General features: G+C 39.9%; 1 protein-coding gene across 1 annotated transcript; it reads left to right on the forward strand.

Moving 5' to 3' along the window:
• The first annotated feature begins 359 nt into the window (after window positions 1-359).
• Window positions 360-1,519, forward strand: LOC6504133 (achaete-scute complex protein T3). Its single transcript, XM_032452895.2, has one exon. The coding sequence runs from the start codon at window positions 462-464 to the stop codon at window positions 1,233-1,235; it is 774 nt and encodes a 257-aa protein (XP_032308786.1). The 5' UTR covers window positions 360-461; the 3' UTR covers window positions 1,236-1,519.
• Window positions 1,520-24,222: the final 22,703 nt, after the last annotated feature.

Here is a 24,222-nt window from a genome sequence, read left to right on the forward strand (position 1 = left end):
GATCCGAGATTTAAGACTCGATTTTCCCAAAACGCAAACGCAGAAAGGAAAAATATTGAAGTAAAAGTAAAAGACGAGACAGCCAAAGGACAAAAGGACTTTGTGCAGGGGTGGAAAGAGATGGCTGTATGGGGGTGTGACAGAGAAAGCGAATAGGTAGGTATGAGTAGGAGTAGGAGAAGGAGGGCACCCACAGGCATACAAAACGAAAGGGAGGATCGTTTCAGGATCACTTGTAAAAAGGGCACAAGGACTCCGGGGGTCAGGTAGAAAACAGGGGTTGATGTTGCTGCCTCTGTTGCTGTCGCTGTTGCTGCCACTGCCTCTGCCTCTGCCGAGGCAGAGCTCGGCTCGAGGGGTATTTAAGGCCCCTAGCCAGGACGAGAGTTATCATTACGGAATCTGATTCCAAACAGTCAACAAGCAACACCAGCAAGCAAAATCACCTCGCAAGGATTACCATGACGAGCATTTGCAACAGCAACACCAACTACCAGCAGCAGCAGCAACACTTCCTGATGCTGCAACAGCAACATCAGCAGCAGCACCAGCACCAGCTCTTCGGCCAGCAGCAACACCAGCTGATCGCCCCCAAGATGCCCCTGGGCAACAGCCAACTGCAGAACATGCAGTCGCCCTCCAACGTCGGCCCAATGATGGCCAAGAAGAAGTACAACTACAACACCATGCCGTATGGCGAGCAACTGCCATCGGTGGCCCGGCGGAATGCCCGGGAGCGCAATCGTGTCAAGCAGGTGAACAACGGATTCGTCAATCTCCGCCAGCATCTGCCCCAGAGCGTCATCAATGCCCTGTCGAACGGAGGACGCGGCGCCAGCAAGAAGCTCTCCAAGGTGGACACACTCCGGATCGCTGTTGAGTACATCCGCGGGCTGCAGGACATGCTGGACGATGGCACTGGCTCGGCACCCATCCGCTCCATCTACAACTCGGCGGATGAGAGCAGCAACGATGGCAGCTACCACGATCAGGACTACAGCGACAGCCTGGAGAGCGGCAGTCCGCAACACCATCAGTTCGTGGCCCATCACTCCTACCACTCTGCCTCGCCGACTCCCTCCTACTCCGGCTCGGACGTTTCCGGTTCCGGTTATGTCAAGCAGGAGCTGCCCGATCATCGCAACCTCAAGTTCGAGTCCTTCGACAGCTTCAGCGACGAGCAGCCCGACGACGAGGAGCTCCTCGACTACATCTCGTCCTGGCAGGAACAGTGAAAACCCCCTAAAAAAACCAACAAAAAACAACCAAAAACTTGTACAAATTGTAAATAACAAATATTGTTGCCTTAGTGAGTGAGTGAGACAGACAGACAGTGAGAGAGAGAGATAGATCCTCTAATAATTTTTTTTTTCAAAACCCTAGTTTAAGAAATGGAAGACAATGATTTAAAACATATTTTTTTGATAGTTCTAAGTTTGTTGTAAGCATGGAAGACACTAAACTAACTACTTTTAAGAACCCATTATTGATATGCAATAATAAAAAACAAAAATATCAAACATAATTTACAAATTTCGGTTTTTATTTAATTTCTAAATTTCAGCCAAATCTTTTTTACAGGAAAATCGGAAAAACATAACAAGGATTCTTGTGAAAAAAGCAATATATGTAGCTTCAAAAATAATTATTCCTGTAAATCATACCAAGGAATAGTTAAAAAAATATTCTGAAAAAATATATACTAAACTTAAAACATAAAAAAAATGCCTTAACCAATTTAAAATTCATAGAAACAAGAGTCTAAGCCTTAAACTTAAGTCTTAACCACCAATTTTAAAGAAAAAGTAATCCCTTCTATCTAACTATCCTTCTTAAAGTTAAACTAACTTTAAAATTTCTACTCTAAAATCTATTATAAGTAACAAAAAATGGAAGTAAAACAAAATCACACACATTTTATTTTAAATTCATATTTTAATTTTTAAACTCAGACTTTAAAAATTAAAAAAAAGAAACAAAATCTTTTTATTTTTTCTAGACTCAAGATTCTAGAGACCAACAGGCTCAAAAATTAAATTTATAAAATCTTTATCTATTAAAAATAACAAAGTAAAAATAACCATTATTATTATCAACAATCCTATATTGCTTCTAAATTTTTCTAGTTATATTAATTCCAAACTAACATGTCCTAGAAGCCCTAGAAAAAGTCCTTAAGAAATGTCCTTTAAAATCCCAATCAACAGATCGCAGAGGCGGCTTCTTTGAAAAGTCCATTTATCTTATCCCGAAATCTATAAAATTATGATGGAAATACTTAAAAATTAAAGTGCCTGATATGCATAGACTCTATAAGTGTTGCCAGGCAACTAAAGAAAGCTGCAGGAATGACTCAGACTTGCAACAGGAGGCGGCATGCGACAGGAGGCAGGAATAATAGTCATGACAACCCACAAGGAACTTAACACCCGACCGGAAACAACAGGGAATTTCAAAATATATTCGTATGTAGTTATATATTCGTATTCCCTGACGAGTTTTAATTTCGAAATGCATTGTTAATGGCGCGTAAATTGGCCGTGAGCCTTCGAAAGCGGAAATAGGCAGTCACGGCTGAGAGGACGAAGTGGACTGGATGGCAGGACTAAGGACTGGGCGCAGGAAGGATCGATCCACGTGTCTGGGGTGCGCCAGCGCTTTTTATTATTTTTCCTTTTTTTTTAACGAGAGCTGCCCGAAGCCCAAGACCAAGACCAAGCCCAAGACCCATGAAATGCACTTCCGCTACCCCCTTGGAATAAAAAAAAAAATAATTTTAATTTAAGGAAAACTAACAACTAGCAACCCCCTTGATGTTAATAAGTTTTCAGCGGCGTGTGCCGCTGCCAGGATGATATGCAGGAATGTTTGTGGGTCTAGTAGTCCGGGGGTAGAAGGGGACAGGCGACAGGGGACAGCCACGCCCTCTCGATATGCAAATTGTGCTGGACACGTGCAAAAGGATCTCGATCGAGAGGAAATTAAGAGCACAAGCGGGATCGCTGACCCCGCCCCGTCAGGACAACAATCTTAGACGACAGACAGGAAGCATATCGTCTTGCCAAAAAAAAAAACTATTTATTCCAATATTTTTCCTCAAAAATAAAAAGGAAGAAAAAGAGGAAGAGAAAGGAAGTTGGGAAGGATATGTGGCAGTAGTAGGTAGTCTGGGCCGCAAGGACAATGCGAAATGTGATTGTATGTCAGCTTAAGATAAAACCAGGAAACGAACGTCTCGTCTTTTTGGCATTGTTACCGGATATCAAGGGAAGCTTAAGGATGCCCAGGACCAGGCTACAGGACCTGGATGCCGGACCTCGACCTGTCCGGCCTAAGGTGTCAAAATACGGGGCTAAGCCAATGTCCTTTAATAGGCTAGCACTGGAATTTTATGCAATCTTAGCTCAGACTATGCACCCAACCGACCTGAATCATATATCCTTTATCCATTATACGCCAGGATATATATTGAGCATGTCTCTCTGGATCTCTACTGATCCTTGAAGCTGATCCTGTATCTCAAATGTCATTGGAGCAATTGCAATAAATTCATTTTCATTTTCGAAGCAAGGCAGCCCGGCAGCCCGAGAGCCAGGAAGTAACTTCTTTTGTGCGCCACTTTAGTCCTTGTCGCAGGAAGTGCGTATTTGTTTTGCATCTCCTTTTTAGACGAAGGATATGCTAAAGTATCCTCTGGTGATTCGGTCGTTTATTTATTTTCGTAGATGTGCGCTTCCCCTCCAAGGAAATCCGAGCTGCGATGTTATTCTATCATGTCGCAATTCAATGGAAAAGACAACATGGCATGGGCATCATGCCCAAGGACCAAGGACATGGGCCAGAGGGCACTTGTCCTGTCAGATGTCCCACTACATGTACTTGTACTTGTAAACTCTTAATGGTCGAATGGTAGAATGGTAAAATGTATTTTGTAGTTTGAGTTATGTGACTTTATGACGCCGTCGCGATCGCTTCGCTGGCCAAGATTTATGACCCATGTGTCAAAATAGGAGAGCGCATGTTTCTGCTGAGGATATTTCTGCTCTGCATATATGTAGCTCCTGCATATCCTTGGGAGTGCTCGATTGGTGAACTCTTGAACCTCTTGTCAAATTTCGCACTTAACCAGGCGTCAAGTGGCCAGTCAGTGGGCATCTCTTCCTGGTAGCTTCTTAACGAGGCGACACCGAGTGGTAGCCGTCGGTCGTCCTCCTCATAGGAAGGATCTCCAATTGAGTTGTCCTGGAGATATATGAGAAACGATCAAGTGTTTTGGATACCAGGAAGGGTATATATCCTTATAGGAACTGCTGGCAAAATATTTGAGGTCTTGAAATAATAAGGAAGTGTTGCTTTTCAAGGGAATAGATTTCCTCCAGGCCGAAGACCATCTTAAAACTCCTTAAATTTTATAAAAAAAAAATCCTTGAAAATCTTTTAAGGATCTTCCATCTTTAGTATCCACCTGAAGATCTCTTAAACAAACCAATCAAACTGATATGCCTCCAGGAAGACAACTCATTTGGCCTGTCATCTCCACAGGACTCTGTCTCTGATTAGCTAACAGCAGGACATGTATTCCCTGGTGGATCATCATCAGAGTCTGGAAATATACATCCCTTATCTTATCCCCGAAAAATTCCATTTCTGATCTAGTTCTGTATTGATTTCTACGCTACATTTAGCACAGTGTGAACTGACGGTAGTTAAATGACTTTACAGTGCAGTTCCTTTCCTTACCGATTCCGAAAGGATAAAAGGATACGTGATCGGGAGTTTGACTTGATTGTTGACATGATGGGAATGATTGGAGAGAGAAACTAACCGCAGAATCAACAATACAATGCCAGGCCAGGCACACGTGTCCGATTCCCTCCTTCTATCCATCCAATTTTTTTCAAAGAGACTGTGATTTTTTTTTTGTGAAAGAAACTATGCAGGTCCTTGGGCTCCATAAACTATCAGAGGCAATCAATGTCAGTGAGTTTGTAGAGCGAGCAAAAGCCAGATTCAGAACCAGTATCCTCTCTATAGGGACAATGCCGCGATTCGGCTGAAAGGACTTCGCTGGAATATCCAGCGAGGCCCTTTTGTCCTGGCATGAAAAGTGATTTCTATGATTTCACGACATTGCGTTTCACTTTACACTCGCCGATCGCCGAATCGATAGAAATGATTGTTCATTGATGCGTTTCTCGAATCACAAGTATAATAGGGATCCCTTTTTGATGGATCTCCCCCGCATCTTCTACATAGATCCCCCCCAAAAAAAAAATAAAATAAAAATCTTAAAAGAGAGAAGAGATGCGGGATACTCGCTAATTCCAGCAGGACATTCTAGGCAGGACATTAGCAGCGAGCGTGTCCGATGCGTAGGTCTTCGTACACCGCTGGGCGTGGCAAATCCTCTACCTGTTTTCCCTCTGATTTTTGGGAAACTTTCTGGATTGAAAAGTCTGGTGGAAATTTGCGAAACGAAACAAGTGAAAAGTGCGTGAAAAACCCCGGACATCGAACACGTGTTTGCCGTTAAAGGCGCGACAATGTCATGGATGTTTACTTTTCAAATATATACATATATATCCTGCATTTTGAATCCCGAAAAAGAGGTATATAGTGGGTGGATATGTGTCAGCCTTTAAGTCCAGTTAAGTCGGATTTAGGGGACTTGGACTTAATGTACATAAACATGATTATCATTGAGCATTGAGGGCAGGATCTGGCTCTGGGTCTCTCTCTACGGTGGCTGATGCAAACTAAGGTAATCCATTCAAAAATATTATATTTAAAAGGGAAATATTTCATAACGGGTAGGAGGGGTTTATAAAGAGTGGACGGACGAGCGGAGAGGGTTCTTTTGGGCTAAGACTTCAGGTCTTTCTGAGTCCTAGCTCTCTATATTTTATACAAAATAATTCATTTATTATTAGGAAGATTAAAGGGCTTTCTATAGGATTTTATTAACGGATAAGCAGACAAGAGGACAGGATGATTTAGCGTTTTTATATAATTCATAGATTTGTAGAGGTTATCTTAATAGGAATATATTAAGGACATACTTTTGTGGTCTCTTATTCACAGAGAAAAAAGAAATGATTAAACGGGCAGAGGTTCTATTACTTTAATATTTATTTTATTTAAAGAAAGAGAAGAACTTTAATATATTTTCCTTTTCATTCCCTGCTATATACTTTACATATACTTTACCCCCCTTTTAAAATCCAAAACTTATATACCTTTCTGGTCATTTATTTTTCTTCCACCTGACTGACCTTAACCCTGGGAATGGGACTTCTGCAAATCTCTAAAGACCATCGCTGGAGACACACCGACTAATACAAAAGATTTACTAAAAAATCGCATAGAGAAAATCATATAAATCAGATCAGATCGAAGAGAGAAAAGACAAAGGGCAGGCAGGCGAAAAACCACAGAAATTGCGACGAACGCGCGGGGTCAACCATAGAGTTCAAGTCTGAGGTCTGAGGTTAACAATTTTTTTCTTCTGTAGATCTTCAAAGCAAAGTCACCGACCGTATTAACCAATGGATGAGAAAAAATGTCAACCACAAGACTGTGGTTCTGGATCGAAGCAACCGATCTAGATGGATACTCGCCATTCATCGGCAGGATAATGATCCTGATGATGACATTGGCCATTCTAGTCGAACCTTTGAAGTTGCACCGATATTTTTGGCTTTAGATTTTGTGTTTGTTTGTCTGTTTCATATATTTTTGCCGACGAGGAGGACTGCCTCCTACGATGCGATAATCGATTTATCAAAAAACACACAAAAAAAACCCCTAAAGAAATGCGCTTTGCAAAAGCAAAAGTATTGTACTAGAGATCCATAAGGCAGACCGCCAAGAAAGGCGGCAATTTTTAATGCACATTGAGGTGCATTAAGACGTGAAATTGTCACCATTGTCCTGGTCATTGTCCTGCCGGCAAAGGCCCACAATCCGTACAAAATTCAACAGCAACAGCAAAGAGAGCAGTCCAGTACTATTTGGTCTGGGCAAGGATAATGAAACCGAGGCCCGATCTGGACCAGTCGGAGGTCCTATTCTTATATTTTTTTTGGAGCGGCGTTGACAGCATCGAAAGCCATAAGAATAGGCCCGAATTCCCGCTCTGGCTCTGATTTCTGCCGGTCTGGCATTTTATGCAACCGAATTTTCTGTGGACCGCATGCCACACCCACAAGTTCCAGAACTCAAAAGGATCCTGGATCCAGAAGAAAGAAGAAAAAAAGGGAAAAAGACTCGGAAAACTGGGCGTCTACACTTTAACACCCAAAAAGAGCAAATTCCCAGGCAGAATGCACGTGTGCAGATACATCTATGAATGCCAAAAGATACATTTTGTTAAAGAAATATTCAAACCAAAATCTAGAGAGTTGTATAAAAGAATAAACCTTTCAGATACATTTTTATACTAAAAAATATAGTACTCTCTCTCTCTCAAAAAAAAATAATTATTTGTAATTAAGACCCTAAGACCATAGGCACGTGTTTTCTGGGGACTATGCGGGACTATCTTATCACTAACATTCCAGTGACAAACCCCTCTCCAAACTAATCGGCAAAAATCTTGTATTTTCTGGGAATTTTGTCTTACTTTTTTCCACTTGCAATTGATATCTAGAAGATATCCCGTATCTTGTAGATGCAATTACCTTAAACAGCAGGCGTTCTAGAAACCCTCAGCACAGCATGCCACAGAATCACAAGCCCAGACTTGAGACTCTAGAAACCCCGACTTTGATTGCAAAATAAGAATTCAAACACACGCTCCAATATTTAAGAGGAGTTTGCTTTAGTTTTAAAAGAAATACAAATTTGAGGTATTTTTTAGGTAGTGGGTAGATAATTAATGACTTCCAGTGCCGGATCTAAGTCGCCGAGGATCAAAGCGCTCTTCATTAAACGGCCGAGGCGTGAACAATTATTGGACCAAACATTTGGGTCAAACACCAGTCACACCCCAGATTCTACAATTTTTTTCAACTATTCCGATCGGAGCCTGCTTCCGCCAATTTAGAAAATTTCAATTCAGAGCAAAAACATATAGCCCAGCAGGTTGTCGTTTTAATTGAGGTCCAGTCCCAGTTCGAGTTCGAGGAGTTCGTGGAAAAACAAGTGCGCCTTCGCGGCATTTTCATTGAGAGTATCTCCTAGGATCCGGGGCTACCTTTTCTCTATTTTTCTTATTTTATTTAATTCCTTTCGATTCGATTCGATACAGTTTTCTATGCCGGAGGAGGCGTGACAGGGGAAGTCAGTGAGACGGCGCTAAGAGCAGAAACACTTTGCATAGCCTTCCGACCAGAACCGATCGAAAATGGGAAAGCTAACAAAGCATATCGAATTATAGATACGCTTCTTGGAGGAGGGATATATATTTTTAATCATTAATAAAAATTATAGAGAATAAAAGAGGGTGTAGATCCTAAAGAATAATTTTTCCCAGAGCTCTAGAAGCCATCAGCTCTTAGGAGTTATAGTGTTTTTAAGCGAAAAAATATGTTTTTTAAAGGAAAATCCATTTATAAAAATAAAGTTTAATAAAATAGTGAATCTTAAAGTCAAATACCTCTAAAAAAAACAAGTCAAAGTCAAAGGCCAGTAGTCAGTAGTCTTTATTCATGAAGTACCCTCGAAAACCCCTTCTACCACAACTCGAAAACCAATTGAAAAAAAAAAACCAAAAACCAACACCGAATCGGACAAGTTGTTAACTCCTCCTCGTCGCTTAGCCATCTGACAGATTGACGGCTCGACGAAAGTATCTACAAGATACTTTCAAGCAATAAGACCGAGTTGTGAAAGAGTTCGAGCCATCGTGACGTGTAATTGACAATTGACAGGCAACACGTGCTCTCAGACCTGTCATCGCCAACAAATTTAGATATTCCAATAGACTCTTGTCCGTCAAGTGGTTTCCGAGATGGTTTCGAAAGTCTACAAAAAAATGTTTATAAAATTTTAGAAACATTTTCTAACCATTTTTTGGGTTTAGAACTAAAACAACCACCTTTTTTGGGGGAAAAAAACCTAAAACCTGTAACTAGAAGCCAGGAAACGGAAGTAAATTGGAAGAAAATAATTATCAGGTCATAATAATTGCCAACGAAATGGTGTTAAAACTCGAAGGAAAACCACAAAAAAAAATTATCGAAATAAAGGATCGTGAGGGCGGGTGTGAAAGGACCTCGCGCGCACAGGATATGCGCTTTCGAGCCTCAAATTGAGTTGTTTCCTGCCATTTAAATTGCACACTCACGGATCCTGGCCGCACGGATCCCGGCGTGGCCAATATGATTACCAACACTGATAATTTTTGTGTCAAATTGTAAAAGTCCTGGCTTAAGGGCTACCATAACCAAAAAGGACTCCCTCGCTAGGCACTCTCTCGCTCGCATTTCACACATCGTCTAAAATTTCTTTCGAAAAAATACTCGTAATTGGAGATTTCCAACACCTTTCTTTCCAAAATAATTAATTTTTTTTTCTTTTGGGGAGATTTTGGAAGGCGACATGCGCATCGAATGGGCTTAACAGCTTTCTCCAGACACATATACATTTTTTCACTTCGTTTTATTTAATTTCGGGAGATGGACATGGTCCTGACGTAATGGGCTTATATCCACCGATCTCCGATCAGCACGCGTTCGTGCTATTTTCTTTTTTTTTGGCCAAGAGGAGAGTGAGTTTTCAGAAATCCAACTGGCTAATTATTGCATCTAACAGATACTTCTAGAAAACATAGACTTATGCGCAATTTTGGGATAATCCTCGGGAATGAGTTCTCCAGACACTATCTGGTAATCAGTTGGCGTTGTCAGGATATCTTTCTTAGGGTTTTTGCCTTCATTAGGTGGGTTTAGGTTTTTAAATAAAAATTTAGACAATAGATTATTAAAAAAAATATATATAAAGATAACTAAAAAGGAAATTATAATCTTTAAGAAAATTATGCAAATATTAGGGCCATAGTTGGAAAGTAATTATGGATTTGTTTCTACTATTTTTTGACTAAAACCTCTCATAAAAATTCTAGAAAAAATATAATTGAATTGAAATAAAAATTTTATAAATTACAATAGTATTTAAACTCAAAAAGTAAATATAAAATTGAATAAATAATTTTTAGAAGCATATTCTTGAGAAAATGGATAAGACTTCCCAGAGATTCGATTCCCCAAATTATTTTTAAGAAATCAGATTCACTTCAGTAGCCACAAATCTTCTGAGAAACAAAGAATCGATCTCCTCACTCCTTCCTAAAATTATTTGCGGTTCTTAAAGGGAATTCTTAAATGTTTTTTTTTTGTTTTATTTTTTTTTTGGCACCGCACACGGCGTATTTGGCAGTCGCCACCGCAATCACGCCTCAATTGTCCGAACAGATCCCCAAGGACCTATATAGATGTACATCCTGGCAGATGGACGGCGCAAGGACAATAAAAGTGCCACTGCCAGAGGATCCTTAACTCGAATCGCTGCCTCGGACAATGAGAACTCAATAACAATTGACGAACGCCCAACGAAATCGTGGCAAATGAATTGAATTGAATGGCCATCGAATTGAATCGAGAATCGGAGAATTGTGGAAAATGATGTTTGCTGGAAGACCTTCTTCTATCTATTCCCATAATAGAGATACAAAATTGTCAAGCAAACAAATAAGATGTCACGGATCGGAAAAACGCGAACAGCCGAAGACCACCAATGAGGAGGAGTGAGACTTTGCCTTTTTATAGTCCTGTTCTTTTTTTTTTTTTTTTTTTTTTTTGCTAGCTAGGATAGCTGGCTATATCCTTTTGTTTGAAATGTTTGCGTACACGCGGGGGTCTTCAACTCTATATGGGTATCTATATATATTTTGGTTTGGCAATGCGGTCAAAACATTGTCCATGAAAACAATGCCGGTCTATGGCCGGGGTATGGGCTCGTATAGGTTCTCGGGACCGCCCAGGCTGACAAATACCTTGAAATGAGCAAGGAATATGCCAATGCGAGTCCTTAACTGTTATTAGCATGCTGGGCCAGGGGATGAGCCCCTAACTGTGACCCTAGAACAAAACTAAACAGTCTTTAATTGTCGCAAACAAATCTATTCGATGGACATATTCTCTGTGTGTTTGTTTCTCTCGTCTCTCTCCTTTTTTTTCTGGCCAAAATATTTATACACAATTAGCGAAACTGGCACGAGTTTGAATACGAAAACATCTGCAGAGGTTGAGAGACCCACACCTGGTGCCAGTTACCCCTAGAATTCTGACTCAGCTGGGACTTGTTGCGGTCAGTGTTGGTCTCCCGGGAGGCCGTCCTTCAACCATCTCCTACCAGCATCTCCAAAGTCATCAGAAATCCTGAACCTGAAGCTGAAGCTAAAACTGAATCTGAATCTGAAGAAACACGAGCCAGTCGCATGCCAAAAACTGATAATAAAAATAAAAAATAAAACATATTTTTATGCTGGTACTGGTACTGTTTTTAAATTCCTGGTAATGTCAAATGATCTTCTTCCTGTTGAAAATCCCTCATCTACTTGGAATCGGAAATCTCAACTCTTCCGATTTTCTAACGAAATATTTTGACATTTCTTTCCGTTTGTTTTATTTATTTTTAATTTTGTGGTCAAGAGACAGCCAACAAAACAAACAAAACCCAATCCTTTCCCTCAAGTTTTCTTCGGAATTCCCTTATTTGTCCAGGGGGCTGTGCCCACTTAAGTGGCTTATGTATTGTTCTCCGGATAAAGGATTCCGATACTCCGATTCAGAGGCCAGTTCCCAACTGTCGCCAATAAAAATTTGCAACTAATTTTGCTTTTCCTGCCGCCTTTTTTTCAGAGAGACTCTTAGAGCTTCCGCGCATGCGCAGACGACAAAAAAAGGAGCTCGTTAGTTGGTGATTTTATTTTTGATTTGTGGCGGCATATTTTGCATACATCAGTTTATATCGGAATGAGAACAGCAAGTGGCCTTAAAGCGAGGGGTGATTGAAGGGTTTCTAATGAAAAATAAAGTTTCTGAGGACTTTTTTTGAAGAGTTTTTTAAAACAAACGTCTATAGCCTTTCTGAGAAAATAGTTTCAAAAATTCTTAACTTCAAGACCAATTTTAATTTTTAATAATTTCTATATGCCATAATACAGTATATAATATGGAATAAAACTCCCTCCTATTAGCTCCTATAATATCCCCTAATAGTACCCCCCAAAATTCCTTATAAACATCAAAGAACCTCTACTCCTTCCCCATTTATAATATAGTTGATCCAGAAATGACCTGCCTGGATGAAATTACCTTACGAAGCCCTCGACAGGACCTCGCAATCAAAACCAACCTGAGGACCAATCAACACCGCAAACCTGGCACTCGAAAATTATTTCACAATCAATTTAGTTCGGCGGCATTTTGCCATCTAATTATAATCGAAAAAGAAAAAGAAAACGGAATGGATCTAAGAAGCCGACTAACTAAGGGACTAAAAATTAAAATAGAAATGCAGATCATCGGGGAGAGATGGTGATGCTCTAATTAAAATTGAAATGAAGTGCCCGGAATGCGGGGAAGCGCACAAGAAGGTCCTTTCACAGGTATAGAGATCTAGGGATATTGGGAGATCTCCAGACCCCTCGACCTCTAAAGTAAGGCAATAAATTCTCCGTCCTGACCTTTAAGGGTGGTCCTCGCTTGGCACGTTCGTTTGGCCCGGCTTATGGACCAAAAAAAAAGAGAAGTATATTCCTAAGCTATTACAATAAAAAACGTATTTCCATTATTATTCGTTTTTTTTTTTTTCTTAAACTATATTTTGTTGATGGCGAAAATTCTGGAGATCACAGGCCACACACGTTTCTGGGAAAAAAGGATTAGCATGATTCTGGCGGAGTAACTCGTATTATGATTTCTGCTTTTTATTGCCATTGTTATTATTATTATTATTATTATTATTATTGTTATGGCCAGAACGAATGGCCAGGACAATGGCCAAAAGTGTGAGGTATCTCAGGTATGTGGCTTAAGGAACAATGCCAGAATGCGCCACTTTCACCATTCAAGTGCAATTGCGCGTAATACAAACTTTATATTATATCACCAGGCCAGAAAAGACTTTAAAACTCGCAAGAGGCCAGAGGCCCGAAGAACGCCCTGTCTTATTGTTATTACAGCTGCGATTAATTAAGCAAACAAATCGAGACTATATCGAGGGCTATATACGGTAGCTGTAAAAACAAATAACCCCAGGCAACACGACTCACTTCGTTTCGATTCGATTCGATTCGATACCATTTCATTACGATTACGATTCGATCTCTCAGCCATTCGTGCGTTTTGGCCTAATTAATTGCCAATCATAAAGGCGGTGGCACTGCGAATTCGAATGCGAAATGTGTTGAATGCAACAAGAGCGAGTGCAACGAGCTCGTAAACCGAATCAGCTTTAAGTGCCACATTGCCCCAAGTTCCAAGTGGCAAGCTCCAACTTCCAATTATTCAAGTTTGCGCCTCGAAGGGAAGGTCGTCGCTTTTATGGGAAATGTGTGTGTTTGGCAATTAATTAAATTAAGTTTTCAGCGAAAAGGCCAAAGGCGTGAAGCAACAAGCATAGCTCTTATTTTTTATGAAAATATTTAACGAATTTATTATACTCTCTAAAGGTTAAAATATTAATTAAGAGACTAGAAACAATGATTTCAAATATATCTAACAAAGGCCTAAATAACTAGAATATTTCTAGGTTAGGTGTGAAACTCTGACACTTGTATCCTCCTAAACCTCCATATAGATATGAATATTTATGATAATCCTTTAATATGTAACCCGATACCTCTTTATAACTCTCCCCCTTCCCCCAAAATTTCCACAGAGTATCAGTTTCAACTAAAAACCCCTTAAAACTCTTAAAGGCCCAAAAGCCCAATCATCGCAACTTCACAGGAAGTGTTCAGACACTCGCTCTCTATCGACTGGGGGCCTCGTCAACATTAACAACAAACAGCGATAACATTTTAATTGCACTGATCTGTTTGATCTGTTGATCTTTCTGATCTCACTGATCCCAGATCTGGTCATCTTGTGATCTTCTTCTGGCCAGTTTGTTAATGTCTTTTGGCAGCAGCAGCAGCAGCAGCCGGACAAGGAGCTGCAGTATCCAAATCGAATCGGATTGGCAAACGGCTATCAACTGGCATCGTGTTAAGAGGCTCTAATAAAGTTGCTCGTTGGATCGTTTCGCCCTTTTTCCGTATCAGACTTACACACAGTCTCTCCATCGATCTGTTGCAATTATTTATCGGCCGGAATATCTTACATCATCTTATGGCCACTCGATGACGATGATGATGATAATGAAATCAACAGGCAGTGCAAACACTTGGCTAATCTTACATTTCGCCTCTTTACGGCATGACTTCATCATTATATATTTACTTTTTTTTTTTACTTTTTACTTTTTTTTGCCATCCAAGTGCGGCAACATGAGAAATCGATTTAAAGCCGCCTCTTCTAGAGGACCGGTGGACATTCGTTCATTCATATCTCTGACGTCTACAAGCAAGTTTATCTGCCGGCAATGAGCTTGAGGATAACTCATTCAGATAGTAGATTCTGGTCCAGATTGTGTCCAGACCTCAAAAATATGGTTGACTATCGCATCCCCAGAGTGTCCATCAGATAGGGGACAAGTTGGAGGAGATTGCGGCCAAGAAGCTCGATCAGATTATCAAAATACTAACTCAGAAAGTCACAAAGGCATGAGAAAGTCTATTACTATTGTAATTAATAATTTATGAAGAGTTGGAGGGTATTGGCGGGAAGGATCTTCACTTGCAAATAAAAGAGGTAGCTCTACTTTACTTTCTTTAGAACACATCTCAGATCACATCCCCAGATACCAACTAGTAATCACTTAATGCGAAAAGCTTCTCAACTAATCCCCAGAAAACGTATATCTCTGCCAGTCCTCAGTGACATCGGAAAATCCTCCATAATTATGTTCCCTCGATGGTATCTCATGTCAGGTACACATAAGAATCCTCTATAGAGTCCCTGGAGGACCGACAGCACGTGTAATTTGCAACTCCCTGGGGCACTATGATCTCTGGCGATGACGACCTGGACACATATGTGTAAGAGAACTGAGTTTTGCATAAACATTAAGGCACATTAGTGACGACGGCACTTCATTAAAACATATTTTTGGGCTACCTGGCAAGATGTTTTTTTGCGAACAAAGGCGCTCCTTACATGATCCATGAGATATGGAGGATGACTCAATCATTGGGCAATGATCTCTAGGCCGGACATGGTTCTCTAGTTCTCTGGACACACGTGTGTGCTTATTACCAGTCAGATCCACAACCGTATAGGGCAGATGATCCAAAAAATGCAAATCTTATGCAGGCTGGGATGGCCAGAACTCCAGGCTCAGGTATTAACGGAACTCTGTCCCAGTCCATATTCCATATCCCATATCCCACATCCACATCCATATCAATCTCATATGCATATGAGAGGTAACTGCAATCAAAAATCAATTCATAACCATTTGCAAGGTGCAGACATCGATCGGCAGGCGACAGAGAAAGAAAAAAAGGCCATACTGGCATGGGGGATTCAATCAAATTTGTTATAAAACTGTGAAAGTCTGCGACAGCGATCGGAAACAGGACTCAAAGTCAAAAGACAGGGTCTCTTATGGGTATGGGTATGGGTATCCACCATAAGATATCGATTTGCATGCGATCGGGGGCTAACATTATGCAAAAGATTGAAGCGCTCATTGCTTTGCATACAAACCCACAAAGTACCGCCGCGATCTCTCTCAAGTCTTCAGACTCAAGTCTCCAATTTCCCCATTCTGAAAACTGAAAACTGAAAACCAAAAACCAAATCTGCAACTGAATCTGAATCAGACTCTGAATCCCAAGACCCAGTGTCTTGGCGTATCATTGGCCGGCGATCTCACTGAACGATCGACTCACGCACTGATCGACAGCGGGACACAATTCAATCATTTCGAAAGACGAGGTCGCTTGATCTTTAGCGCTAGATTAAACGATCAGCGGAGACAGCCACCGAGAGACACTGGACATTCTGGCTTCAGCTCCATCCTACGATCTTGGATTGGCGGCTTCGAACCGGACTTTTGTACTTGTTTTTTGCTTCCTCAGTCTTATGGGGTCTTATGGGTTTTTAAAAGGGTTTGTAACTATATGTTAAAGGAGGGTTTAAGGGGACTATATCTAGGTAATATAGGTAAAGGATTACTATATAATATTTAAGGAATAATATGAGATATTTATGGTTCTATTCTGGCTATTGATTTTAAAGACAAACACCTTCTATTAAAGCCTAAGAATAGCTCTTTAATATTTAAGAAATATTATAATATTTATAGAAATATATAGAGATATAGAACCTCTTATTTAACTAGTCTCTTTCTGAAGCCTTACTTCTTAAGACTTATGTATATGTAGAACACTTGTATATATATACCCCTTTTAAAACCCCTTCTAAAGAGTATATAATATTCAACTTTTGCCAAAAATATAATAGCCTTCCTCTGATTTTTTGTGGCAGCCTGTGTAGGCTGATCTCGGATCGATCGTGGGCCCAGCAAATTATTTCACTTGCGCCCAGTTGTATCGATCTGCTGGTGGTCTGAAAGTACAACTTGATTTCTGTTTCCTCTCCCGTACTGGCAGTTTGATTTGTTTAAATTTAATTATGCGTCGATCCTGCGATCCTGCGATTCTGCGATTGCTGCGTAGGTAGGATGTCTTTCTGGAAATCGCCAAAAAAAAATAAAAATAAATAAAAAGAAAAGGATGGCAAGGAATACAGGTGAAATTATGATGGTTGTATGGCGATCTCTGTGTGTCCGATTTGGTTCTCCTTTGATTTGATTATCATTCGTCGACGTGCCGATCGACAAACCACCAAATGATGATCGATGCCAATGGGTTCTTTATCCTTTTCTTTTTCTTTTGCTTTTTTTTTTTAACAATTTCCCGTGGCCTGTTTTGGGGGCAGAGGCATTTACATTTTGTAGCCTCGTTTGTGATCTTTCGTATGAGCCAAGTATGAAGCGATCAATCAAAAATGCAAACCTCAGAAAACGATCGATCGATGGGATGGGATGAGGATGAGAAGATCGCACTGCGGTCTTGAGGACTGTGGCAATTTCAAAGAACTTCTTCCCCATACACATGTGACAGAAGACAAAATAGTTTATGAGCATTTGATGTGAGCAATGTGATAAACTACAACCTCATTTCATTGTATGCATACAGGATATAAGGTATAAGCGATATGCATGCATTCATGATCCATAATCCAAGATCCAGGATCCCTCGAATGATGTACAGTTTGTTAGAATTTGAATTGTGCGGGGCGCATCGTAAATTGTCGCTGCAGATCCCTGTCTGGAGGATGGGTTCAATGTATCTCATATATAATATTATATATGATACGATATAGGTAGCCCCCAACCCCCCATAGATCACCTATTGATGACACAATTCTCTACCATTTCCGTTTTCGATTTCCAATCCGAAAGCAATCTAAACCACTTGGTTATGCAAATAGATGACTAGATAGATAGTGTCAACGAGGGTATATATCTTTGATAAATTAAATTCTTAGAGGTATACCAGGTCACCGACGAGAGAGAGAAGTAGAGAGATTATCACACCCGCACCTCGGGTTATGGCAACAAAAATTCACTTGAACATAGACATTCTGTTTGAGGAAGATTTGGCGCGCGGGTTTACGACTTACTTTTATGATTATTTTTCCCAATCTTTGAATCAGCCAGCGGGGGTGGCCCAGCCAACTCTATACTACATATATGTATATATCTCCTTCTGAGATCCACTGATATCGGGGTTGACCCGCCGGGACGGTGGGTTACTTCGGCGGAACTGTTTGCACACCGACGTCTCTCATTTTTTTTTTTTTATGTAAATATGTGGATTCGGGAACGGTATCCCGGTATCCCGGGTATCGGGAATCGGTTAAGTGACTGCGTGGGTGTTGTGAACTTGCATAACTGTGTCAGCGATCCGGCCGGTGTGTCAACAATAAAAAATAAATAATTACAACAAAAAATAAATGGAAACTCCTCGCGTACGAGTCAAGAAAGTCAACATTTGCCGAGTGTGTCAAACGAGTGCCCCGTCGATCAATACCGGCAATTTTAAATCAATAATTCCACATGCCTGGCACGCGATAAGCTGCAAAATAAAAAAAATAAGTGAAGAAGAAACCACATGCCACATGCCACATGTTATATGCCCCTCATGCCACAGGCACTGTACAGCAGATTCTAGACTTGACACATCATTATCATTAGCCTCCTGCCATATATCAAAATTCTGGGCAGGATCCTCGCCCTCACCTTAAAGTATCTCCACTCCACTCCCAGAGTCCACTGGACTGTGGCCAATGCAAATATCCTTGGGGCTATAGACAATTGCTCCTCTCTGGGGCAGGGACTAAGCCTTAGAAGATTTCCGAGAAGGTGTGCTCCTTGCAACGCTTCCAGTCTTCCATCTTCTTTTTTTTTTCTCCAAAATTGAGCGATTATTATTTATGAATAATAATACCACAATATCTAATGCAGCTGGCGATCGTAATTGAAATGATGATCTATAGGGATTTTTGGGAGGATACAGTGGGTTAATAGTTAAAAGTTATGAAAATAATATAGATAGTTATATCTTTTATATTATAGTAGTAATATACTTTTAGTTAGAAGACCTATATTTTCTTTTCTCTAAATATCCTTGACAAAATCACTTATTTTCTTTCCGAAATAGAACCTGAGGTTGTGGATTTTTATGGCCCACCTTCACGCCCACTGTGCCGCCTTCTTCCAGCTACATATATGGAATATATATAATATATCTTAGTATCCCAGTATCCCAGCTACACAGCATGTAGCCTCCAGCTAGTCGGAGTACATCATCCAGATCAAGCCATTGTGGCTTCTTTCGGCTCCGAAAGATCAGTCTATCATCATCACTGAGCCTGGGATTCTTGGTGGCGGCGGCGTCTTGTGGCTAAAAAAAAAAAATATAAAAAATAAAAACAAAACAGCGGCGACATCAACCGCCGAACCACTGAACCACCGAACAGCAGTGAAAACTCTGTCAGACAGTTTGTAAACAGTTTTCAAACCGCATCGCGATAAAGTGGCCCCAGGAACCCCCAACCCCCAACTCTTTACCTTTTGTGTTGTTGGCCAGAAAAGTGAACTGGCTTTAAGACGATGCCTAAGACGACGCGTCGACTTAGATGATGATGATGGCTCGGCCTCGTCCTCGTCCTCGGAACTGAGGCTGCTGCTGTCTGGCCATTTCAGAAACTGTGTCCGACATTTGCACCATTATAACTTTATCGCTTTTGGACAGATTGTTGGCATGACGGGGGCTAAGATCCGGACCTGTAGCTGTAGCTGAAGCTGGAGAGGATGTATGTACATCTTAAGGATAGGCATTCAGAGTGAGTGATGTACCTGCTGCCACAACGTTGATGATCATGAAGGCTTAATAGCATTAGGCTGCTGATCTTCTTCAGAGCACCGAAGAGTGTGTGTAGAGTAGTAGTTGGAGGCTGGGGGATGTCAATAAAAATTACCCACTGTGCTGGGGTATCCTCCTCCTCCTCATCCTCTCTACTCCTGTGTAGTCTTTCGGTCTTGAGTCTTTTATCTACTGCCTGTGACTATATCGATCTACAATTTCCAATCTTCAAAGCTACTTGTAATTGCTGCTGTGCAGGATTATTAACTTTGGTATATGGTAGATGGTAGATGGTAGTGTATGGTGTATGGCTTTTGCATTTTGGCCCTGATTCGCTCTGCGGCAGCTCTTTAAAAAACCATTTAAACTTACAAGCTTGTTAAGCTTGCCCCAAATCCCAAAAGAAGTGGCTTCTGCTTCTGCTTGTGCTTCTGCCTTCATTTCACCATTGGGGGCATGCCGTTTAATGCAATTTCACGTCGCTTTTTATCGCCGCCTAAGTAGCCACTAAACGGCAGCTCTTTAATCTCAACGACTTGGCGCGTAAGCCCAAAACCACAAAACTTTCTTTGGGGATCTTCGAACCTCAGAGTTAACTCCAGCAGATCGCTGGTAGACGCGCCCACCTTGTTAAGCGTTAAGGACACAACAGAGTCAGGCCAGAAACGATCTGGAAGTGGAAGTGGAACCCTTTAACGAGGCGCTCTGCGATCTCCACGATCTGCGATGGTTTTTATTTTTAGTTAACGCTAAATTGAACCGGGCTCCGGTTAGTAATTGCGGATTAAATGCATCGGCGAGCTCATCAGATCGCTAACCGTGCCGGGATCTGATTAAGAATATTTCAATTAGCTCGGTTATGAGCCAGGTTGGCGGTTGCCACCTTCATATCCATCACTGTTCGATCCTCGATCCTCGCGATCCACCAGCCCGCCACAACTTTCCTTCCAAGCGTAAAATAAAGAAAGTTTCCATGTACTTTGTTATGCATTTTTTTTTTTTGCTTACTTGGTTTTTTTTATGGGAAGTCTGGAGAGTCTTTTGATTGATTCCATTGGAATACCTTTCGGCATGCTAATTAAGTCACTTGGATGGGAGATCCACTCCAAAAAAAAAAAAAAAAAACAAAACAGAGGCAGGTCGAAGTATTCGGTTAACAAGGAGCGATTAAGTGGGCGGGATCTTGGATCTTGGCCGGATTTAGGCCCTGGCTGTGATCGCAGTAAGCGATTTTAATTGATTAACTTTCCATTTAATCTAGAGAGGTAGCAACAGGTAAGAGGCATCGGGCAACAGGATGTGGCGTGTTGCATGTCCTTCAGCCCGAGGCTTCCAGGCTACTGTTGATGATGATTGCTCTCCGAAGTTACGTAGATACAAGTATCTTTAGTTGATGAGACAAAATTATGCCATAAATGCCAAGGCAAAGCCGAAGTTTAAGGCGAGATCATCTCATAATATTCACACAAGAAGAAAAATTATAAAAATAAAATATACAAAATAAATAAAGCTATTTAGCTTAAGTTCTTAGTATTTTTTACTATTTTGGTTTAAAATATATATTTATTTTAATAATACTTTCGTGAAATCACACTTTTCTCCTTGTGTATCTATAGCTTTGATGTCTGCTCTATATCATAATCCCCAACAGAGGCAATCAAGCCATCAAAATATCCCTGCAACCGAAAAACACTTTCATTAAACTAAATTTTTATTGTGGCACTACCTTATGGATCGGAATAAGGATCGGCGGCGTCATTTTCATTTATGGCCGATTTCTGTCTGACCAGATACGATTCACTATAAAAGTTTGACCCAGTTTCCCCTCTTGTTGTTATCATCATCATGATATTATTTCCCTTTTCGGAGTGTTCCAGGTTGTGGCTTTCAAGCAGCAAAATTGCTACAAATTACACAGTTTTCGGGGCGCAAAAGTGTGCCGCATGCGTGACATGGGGACTGCCTGTTATACCGCACTAGGGACATTGGACATTGGACAGTGCAGTGGCAGCTTCAACTTTTCCCCCTTTTGCAATTAAGTTGGCCGATGCAGCAGATTAAAGTAAATAATATCTGATGGTACTGCCATGCGTCCGCTGCCCCACAATAACTCATAAACTGTAATCACTTAGGTCGCTCGCCAGGCACCAGGCCGCGAAACTAGTTATCCTTATCGCGCCCAAGGTGCCCCCACTACCCATAACACCAAAAGAAAATATTACAAAATAGTTAAAAAAAATGATTATAAATATAAATATAAAATTAAGAATCTATAAGATTTTTAAGTAATTAAAATACTATACCATACCATACTATACTTTAATATAGAGACTTATTTAGAAACTCAATATTATATTATATGTTTTATAGTTCAAGTAAGCTTATAATTCTCAACTAGAAATTCTGGGCTACTAATTTCAAAGGATTTTAAGGCTTTTTTCCTTAAAAAAAGGATGCTTTTAATTAAATATATTTATTATTTATTTATTAAAATATTTTATATTTATAGAGACTTATTTAGAAACTCTATTAAATGCTATTTAGTTCAGGAAAGGTTATAATTCTAAACTAGTAATTCTAGGCTATTAATTCCAAAGGTTTTCATTGCTTTCTTCCTTAAAAAAATCCTACTTTTCATGAAATATATATATACTATTTATATTTTAATTTATTAAATTATTATTTAATTTATTTCAGTGCCGATTCACATCCAATCGAATTGTTAAGAAGCGAAGGCCTGGCTGGCGAATCCCCAGCGAAAAGGCTCTTTATCGCCGTTATCCCCTTGATTTATCTCTCACTTATAAGGGCCACACTTTTCCTTCTCATAATAAACAATTTTATAATTGCATCGGGGAGTACCACAAGAGCTTTCTATTTTTTATTTAAAATCAATCAATGAACTTATCTAAATTGGAGTTGATAGATTCCGGAGTGCTTTTTAATGTTTTTATTAATTTTTGGGGCGAACAAGAAGGTGTTGCTTTAAAATGAGAAATCAAGACAAAGATCTTATAATTCTTAAACGGGAATAGTTTCCAAACTTATTTACATTTAATTACAAGCTACAATAAGCTACAATACAATAATTTTTGATAATTTATTATTTAAAAATTTTTTTTTTTTATATATTTTTTAACCTTTTTTGTTACCCCTTTCTATTAACCTTAAATCTTAATTTTTAGCCATGTACTAACATTTTTCAGCTTGGCTTTTTAGAATCAAAAGAAAGGAAGTGAGGAAGAGAGTGCCGAAGAAAAGCTAAGAGCCGCACAACAACAATTTGCAGATGTGCGAAGCGACAAAGCCATTATCAAAGATTATTTTGTCTCTCTGGCCATCATGTCGTATGAGTGCGAAAGCAGGGGCGTAGAAAAGCTTAAACAAAAGGGGGTTGCTAATAAATATTCCATATATGTCATGGCCCTACTATTAGAACAATTTATTATTATAACTTTTAGAGCTTTAAAGTGACCAACCCCCCTTTAAGTACACCTTTGTCCATGTTAGTCTCTGGCATGGCGGCTTTCCACTCTTGTTCTTTTTATCGTTTCGTTGTATTTGTTGTCGGTGGGCTTATCGATAAACGATATGCAAAGTCGTTGCCTGTTTAAATGCGTATTGATAATCATTAGTTAAGTTGTTAACTGATTCCGTTTAGAGATTTGTCAACCGACAACTTGTTAAGGGATTCCGCTGGCGAAATATTTTAATGTGATTTATCTGCCCCGACTAACAGCCGATACACGGCAACGATACACGAAACAGCGTCGATCGAACAATCGAACGAGCCATAAATCAGGCGCAGCTTTTGCGGCTAATGAGACAGATTGCCATCTTGCCTCTCGCTCTCGCTCTCAATACCGATACCCTTCAGGGGTCAAATGCCGGTGGTCCTTCGACTCTTTCCAGGCCTTCATCCTTCATTCGGACCATCCCGGATCCTCCCAAGAGCAATTGCTGCAAATGATATTTTATTGGTATTTGATGAGCCTGCTTGCCGGAGTTGATGCAATTGCTGCTCCAATAAATCTAAAGCTGGATATCGGCAATACGCACTCATTAGAGAACGATCTTGCTGAAGGCACTGAGAAAAACTAGGGGTTTCAATACTAAACTTATACCATAGCTTATAATTTAAGCTTATCCTAACCGTAACTACACTAACCTTAAGACAAATTTCTACTGTTATTTGTTAAGAATTAACTCTGAAACTGTTTAATTTTAAATCAATTAAAAACTAAAACATTTATTTTTTAAATAAAATATGTTTTAGACACCAAAACCTTATATTTTTAACCATAGAAGTAAAATATATAATCGTTATCCATTTTTAATAAATTTATTAAGCATTTTCGTCACAATAGTTTGAAAAAGAAATGTTAGAGGAATTAAAGGTATTCGTCACTGGAACTTAGACCCCTAAAAGGATTTGTTTTATTTAATAAATTTCAACTGAAATTGATTGTTAAACCTTGTTTATGGGCTTCATTTTATTACTTTATCTTTTAAATGAAAACCCCATAAAAAAACTGGTAATAAACCCTTCGTCACCAGTTTCGGTATTCGTCACCGGAACTTAGACTCCTAAATAGCTTTTTTATTTAATAAATTTAAACGAAATATGGATTGTTTTAAGCCTTGTTTATGGGCATTTTTCAAAATATTTTTCTTTTAAG

The sequence above is a fragment of the Drosophila ananassae genome, chromosome XL (assembly GCF_017639315.1).
Source record: "Drosophila ananassae strain 14024-0371.13 chromosome XL, ASM1763931v2, whole genome shotgun sequence".
NCBI lineage: Eukaryota > Metazoa > Arthropoda > Insecta > Diptera > Drosophilidae > Drosophila > Drosophila ananassae.

Excerpts from the sequence above, each read along its gene's own strand:
- LOC6504133 (XM_032452895.2), top strand. The coding sequence starts at position 462 with ATGACGAGCATTTGCAACAGCAACACCAACTACCAGCAGCAGCAGCAA.